Raw genomic sequence first — 7,135 nt, 5'->3', positions numbered from 1 at the left:
GAGGTTACAGTGACTTTCTTGCCCCACCTGTAGTACTGAGGAAGTGCTTTTGAAATACTATCAAGAATCAAGTTGGTATGAGATCTCTTATTATGGTTCTCAAATTACTAAGGAAGAGATATCCAGCTTTCACCCAACAAGAAATACAGCTAATCTCTTAAAGAACACGCTCTGTTATTCCCAGTGAAAGCCAAGTTAGGATTTTAGCCTTTGGAGGCTATTTTTAGATAGATGCAAAGAAGTCCTATCAAGTCCCCAAGGAAAATGCATTTTGTGCTCCTTTGGCAACTCCAGCTAATCACTCCACACATACTGTCCATTTCCTATTATTCTTCAATCCATTCAGTTTCAAGAAGTTTATAGGCGTGATCACCAAAATTATTGATTTTCAGAGCTGTGAAGGACTTTAGAAATCATCTAGACTTTTTGGTAAAATTGTCCAGCAATTGAAAATTAATTGGCATAGATCATTCAATGAGTTTTTGGCATCTTTAGAATAGGGCCCAGGGCTTCTGTTTGATTTCCGCATGATTGTAAACAATCCAATAATTTCACTTGAGGACCCCAATTAAAGGAATCAATACAATATGAGAAGCTGATGAGAAAAGAGAGTGACAGGTGCAGGAGGGCCCAAATGGACTGGGACTACTGTGTCTGATATATATCTACAGGGTTCTTTAAGGTTATTGAATCTTCAGCTCAACCACTTGAATTATGGGAAACATTTCCACTTTATCCTCTGCAATGTTTGTCTTACTGCCCTAATCAGTAAAGATTGTATTAAGTTGGGCCCCAATACCAGGGTGGGGGTAGGAATCATAGGACATATCTATGGGAACATCATAGCGAGGGGTACCAGCCTGAAAGGGAGTTGAATGCACATGCCCTGAGCTTAGACTTGCAGAGGGGTAATGTGGCATGAAGCTGTAGGATTTATCCAGGTCAGGAGAGCCATCTTGCTTCAGGGAGAAGTTCCCACTGATGCTCAAGGGTGGAGTGAGCGGGCCCTCATAAGGCGGTGTACTGCAGTCAGGTGGGTGGCTCCCAAAGGATGATTCTCCCAAACTCTGGAATACTGGGGCTTTAAGATTAATAAGATGTGTTTCCATATGGCCATAAGGAGGGCTGGGGAGCCCAGGAGACTGATAGTTGAAGTTATGGCCAGAGATGGCAGAGTCACAAATAGGAGATTTCTCTTCATGTTTCTCCAGGAGGACAGACTGAGGGCCCAGCTGGAGGCATCCAGCCACCAGGTTGCTTGTAGGCTGAGAGAGCCCTTTGCAGAGCATCTCCACAAAGCCCTTCCCTTCAGGTGTCTGTCCAGTTTCCAGAACCTCAGACAAAGCCCAAATATAGTTCCTGGCCAGTCTAAGAGTCTCTATCTTGGAGAGCTTTTGGGTTTTTGAGTAACATGGCATGACTCTCCTCAGGTTGTCCAGGGCATCATTCAGGCCATGCATCCGGGTCCGTTCTCTAGCATTGGCCTTGACTCTTCGAGCCCTGAATCTCTCAAGGCGAGCTTTTGTCATCTTCTTTTTCTTGGGACCCCTTCTCTTAGGCTTCTCCCCGTCCTCTTCTTCCTCTTCTTCCTCCTCAATACTGTCATGCTCTTCAGCTAAGCTGCCAAGCATCCCATAAACAGCTGGTCTTCTCTCCTCCTCCTTCATCTCATTCTGAGAGCCCAGACCTTTGTCCATCCAGGATGGTGTATTGACCAACTCAGTCATCTCCTTGGATTTCACGTAAGGTTTTGCCATTCCTAGATTCTGGAAAAGGAAATGGCAATGATTAGTGTCTGTGAATATCTGCTTTAGATTTAAATCTAAACTTTCTTTTTACACCATAGATATAAAGCACAGAATTGTATTGGGATTCAACTTACGATTATCTAGTCCAAGTCCACCATTCTAAATAAGTAATCTAAGACTCAAATAAATAACCAGAACACTAATATTGCTATGGCATATTATAAGAAAATCAACTAAAGAAAGTGAAAATTGACTTGATTATTCATTGTAGTGTCAGTGCCTTACTCTTTTTTTTTTATTTCAGTGCCTTACTCTTTTTATTCCCTGATGCTTTGTCTCATGGATATTTTATGCAAAAATAACTGACATAATAGTCAAACATATTTTTCCTTCTTCCCAGAATGCAGATCATAATGGGAAGTAGATAAGGTGGGCATATAAATTATTGTCCAAATAGAGAAATTCCTGAAAGTAAAAGAAGATGCTAAAGTAATTATAACTATATAATATATATATACAATAATTACAATTACTGCAAAATTTTAAAAGCATATTAGTAAGTAAACTGTTGTATTTTACACTATAAAACAAATGAAACACTGTGGTGGGATCATTCAGACTACTTTGTTCTCCAGAGAACTGTCCAGCCTCTATTTAGAGACATATTACATATATTTAACCTACAACATTCCATGTTTCCCACTGACTCTACCAACTGTTAGCTCCAACCGTCCTAGGAAGAGCCATGCCACAACTGGCTGGTACCCCCACATGACCATGAACTAGTTCTCTCACCATCACCTGAAGAGCATTTTGTTTTTCAGCAAGCACCTTGTGGTCTGTCTAGTGCAGTGGAATTAGAGGTGTTAGAGATATGGTGTCTAAAAGGATCAGGAAAAGAGAGCAGGGTTACCACTGACCATTTTTTAAATTCACCCATATGTTACAGTGAAAACTCTTCCATTGCACATGCGTCTCACATCATCAGACAAGACCATGGCAGAGCGACTAGATTTACAAGCCAGAGATCTACAAAGCTTATTTAAGATTATTTTAGTGCAACTATTATAATAATACTTCATTAAAATGAAAAATCTGGAACAAATGCTAAACTTAACAGAACATAGTAGCTGCAAACATAGAAATAGCCTGACTACTGTAATTCACTTGCGTAACAGATACCATTTAATCGGAATTTTCTTTGACAATATTGCAGTTTGAAAACCAGAAGACACCGGTGGTTTAGTAAACATTTTGCGTTCAATTCTGGAAGAGTGGATTGTTTTGAGATTTGCTGATCAATTGGTAGGTATATAATTTACCAAATGGAAGTATCTGAGAAGCTCCATTGGGGCGTCCCAGTTTACCTTAGTGAAATGTTAAACCTTCCATCACTTTTGTATATCAGAAAGGAGAGAGCGTGATAAATGTTTTTTGATCCTTAAAGCTTGGGCCTCAAATCAATGAATGCAGGATTTAGTACATAGATTTTAAAAATATAAATATACGATTTGATTTGTTTCTGGTAATTTGAACTTGTTTTCCTTGTAACCTCATTTACCTCCTATAAATAATTAATGTTAACACATTGCAAAAACAGCCTGGGTTTCATGTTAATCAGCACAGAAATCATGTCAGCTTGACTTACTCACTTAATAAGGCTTCCTGGGTAAGCAGCTTTATTGAAAACACTCATTGGAACCTATTGGTCAACTGGCTGCCCAGGCCAAGTTAGAAAATCCCACTTTTAATATGGATGATGGAGCTTGTGTGCTGAGCTGCACTTCTAACTCAGCCAGATATCCAGAGGGAGGGTGAAGGACCTAATTAACTTTCTGTTAAAGTAACACAGACCTTTCTGAGGCAGGTGCACTCTGAGGCCAAAGAGGATGGAGTAGGCTTGGGAAACGCAATGTTCCACACATAATTATAATAACATTTGTGTAGCCTTACAGCTAACCTTTAAGGGAAATAGGGATTTATGCGTGTTTTGTAGCCGAGGTTACTGTGGGTCACAGATTAAGTGACGGAAATGCAAAGATGCAAAGCTGATAGAGCAGGACATAAAACTAGGTCTTCTGATTCCAAATCCTAGGTTTTACGGTTTTTTTCTCCTTTCTTTTTCCATCACAGCTACAGGAAGAAAGAAAAGCACTTTGACTTCAGGAGGTGTGGATCAGTAGAACTAAGTCACCAGGAAATGACCATCATCCAAAGAGAGGCTAGTTTAGGTGTTCTTTGCAGTGTTAACGCTCATGTTCCAGGACTCCCTCCTTTTCCACATTTTTTTCTTGTTGCTTCCATCCTGTTATTCTCCCACCTTCTTTACTCCGCTTCCTTCTCCTTTTTTTTTTTTTTTTTTTTTTTTTTTTGTCTTCTATTTCTCTCGTCTCCTCTTCATCATCATATCAGTGGGTCATACTTACATGCATGGAGAGTTGAGAAGGAAGATGCAAGAGAGGAAGGGAGAGTCTCCTGAATTACCCCTGAAACTGAATACCAGCCAAGCCTCTGTAATTGACCTTTTTATTATTATTATTATTATTATTATTATTATTATTATTATTATCCCCTCCTCCCTACCTCTGGACTCTAGCCAAACTCTGTCAATCCTCACCCTCATCAAGAAGTGGGATTAGGAGAATAGACTATCCTTTGCTTTAACATAACTTAATGGTTTCTCTAAGAGTCAAAGAGCTGCTTTCAAATCAGATTATGAGCAGGTAGGAAGGAAAACAAACACCTGGCTTTGGCTACAACAATGAAGAGGGCAATCAATTTTCATCTTTGTTCTCTTACCAACGGAAAGGATAGATGTCTCCAGTTTAACTCTCTCTTTTCCCCTATATTCTGGTCCATTAGCTCTAAGAGAATCCCATGGGTATCTAGTGTGGCTTTGAAAGCTTGAAGCTGGAATAACACACACTCTAGGCCCAACTGTTCTGATTCCTGGTTGCTGATCTCAAACATATTACATGACTCTCTGATCTTCTATTTCTTCTTTAATAAAATAGGAATAAGGTATAATCAACATGGCTCTTGCAAGATAAATAAAAATAAGAAAAGATTTTGTAAATTTTAAATGCTATAAAATATTATCCATATATTGATCTTGTGCTTATTCTCAAATTCTCTTATCTAATCTATTTACACGTTTGCATACTCAAAAATAAAAATTGTTTCTCACAGATGAGTAGTAAAAGTATATTGTACAAACTACTATGCCTCTTATTATCTTGAGGGAACCTCCTCTGACTGGCTCAGAAGATAATCTGACAATTGCCCAATAGCCCCCTGGTTTTCTCAGTGCAGCTGGACAGCAAACTCGGGAGTCAGATTACCTGAGTTTAAATTTCAGTTCTACCACTTACTAGATGGGTGACCTTAGCTAAGTTTCATAACCTTTCTGTGCCTCATCCTCTCTTTTTAAAATGGGAATAATAATAGTCCTACCTCATAGGATTATTGTGAGCATAATGAGCTAATATATTTAAAGATTTTGAATAGTGCCAGACATCAAATATGCCATGTAAGTTTTAGGTACTATTGTTCCTAAAGTTCATCATGACTTCTTCCGGCCACGTGGACAAAAATAAGTATAATTGCAATCTGTGCTTAATATTGATTTCATGCCAACAAAAGCCAATGGCTCTATCTCAACAATCATTTTCAAAGATGTTTGACAAACCCACTCATGCAACTTCCTATTGAAACTAAATATCAAATCTTCTATCCTGCTGCAAGAGAGAGGAAACAGAGTTCTATCAGCTGCCTCTACCAAATTGACTAACACTCTTCCACCATATTCAAGAAGGAAGTTAGCCTCTTTCACTCTGTTTTATAATTGGGAGACAACAATTTGCTGGACACTCCTACTCAGTTACATGAATTTTTAGGTTCATGACGTTTCTGGTGGAATACAGACAACTCTTGGCCCCTGGACAGTTTTCCTTTTCTCTTTGATTAAACACTATTGGGGATGAGGCTTTCCTACCAGAATCAAGTGCCAGAGCTAGCTCTAAGGAGAAAAGTAAAGTGTCTCTCAAATAGAAGTAAAAGCCAGAACTCCTCAAAGATTTTTTTTTTTAATTTTTTTGCCTTTGACTTTTCCCACATAAATATCTCCAAGCATCAAAAAGTTAGCAGAGGGGAAAAGATGATGAACATCCAGTTTTAAACTTGAGAATTGAAAATGTGTGTGGTATAGTTCTGAGTTCTGATCAAGGAAACCACCTTGGTTCTCTCCGGAACAAGTATCTAATTCTACCATGGCTTCTAGCCTATTAATGAACCGGCTCAGAGGTGTATTAAAAGAATCATGAAACTGACACCCTCTTCACTCATTTATTACTTACCTATTAAATGAGCACAGAAAAATTATTTTCATTTTTTTACCCTTAGGGCAAGGTGGAAATAATACTTCTGTCTTTCATCTCTCATTTAGAAGCTTTTATGAAAAGCAAAGAAATATAGCACAAGTACTTAGACTTTGTAAAGTTATTATGCAAATGTAAAGGTTGGCAATCTTTTGATAGAAGCAGTATGGGAAAGTCTATAGCACTACACAGAGTATTGTGACACACCATTTTAAGTTTCCCCAATTTTTACAAAAAAATATTAACTTTCAAAATACACATGAAGCTGACTCCACTGTGGCAAAAATCAATGAATACTGGCTCTGGAGGTAGAATACAGCCTTCCTTGACTCCACTCTCAAATGCATTCTAATTCTCTAAAGCCCATTTTATTCTTTGATCTTGGAATTTAGACATCCTTATGCATCGGCACGTTATAACAAAATTTTCCCTTTAGGGTCTTTCCTAAATTTCACATTTAGTGAATTCTCTCAAATTTGAAATTGTCTCTAACTTTTTTAAAAACCTGTTCTAGCAAAATGTTTGCTTAGGCAATGATTGTGACTACCCAATACTTTAATTACTGGGGCTGAGGTCATTGAGCATGACTATTACATGAAGCTGTACTAGAATTCATCTGACACTAATTTTTTATTTGTTGTGGAGAAGTTTCAATTGATGAATAAGTGATCAAGGAGTACTTGCATGTGTGCATGTGGTGATTAGACAGTGTCTTTCCTCTTGGAAGCTGATTGTACTCACTTCACCTCCTGATCCTATGACTAAATCCTAAATACAACAGAAAGGGGACTATTCAGCTCAGTTCTATGGAGTCTAAGCACCAGACAGGCTAAATGTCTTGCTCAGAGTTGCAGAGTCTTCCCAGTGAAAAGACAGAATGCAGCCCAGGGTGCTTACAAGTTGCACTGCCCAGAAACATCCAGTGGGCTGTTTTGTGCTCTTCCTATACAACTTTTTATACCTACCACTTTCCTTTTTGGTTAATACCTATACACACACACACACACACAC

The 7,135-nt window shown here is 38.5% G+C and overlaps 1 protein-coding gene across 1 annotated transcript; it reads right to left on the bottom strand.

Annotated features, from left to right (window-relative positions):
- Positions 1-653: 653 nt before the first annotated feature.
- Positions 654-1,757, bottom strand: NEUROD4 (neuronal differentiation 4). The gene has a single exon (XM_008711597.1). It carries the CDS (start codon positions 1,755-1,757, stop codon positions 762-764), a length of 996 nt encoding a protein of 331 aa, XP_008709819.1. The 3' UTR covers positions 654-761.
- Between the last annotated feature and the right edge of the window lie 5,378 nt (positions 1,758-7,135).

This window comes from Ursus maritimus, unplaced genomic scaffold (assembly GCF_017311325.1).
Source record: "Ursus maritimus isolate PB19 unplaced genomic scaffold, ASM1731132v1 scaffold_26, whole genome shotgun sequence".
In the NCBI taxonomy this organism is placed as follows: Eukaryota; Metazoa; Chordata; class Mammalia; order Carnivora; family Ursidae; genus Ursus; species Ursus maritimus.
The sequence above is the reverse complement of the archived record's forward strand: the minus strand, read 5'-3'. Positions and strand labels throughout refer to the sequence as shown.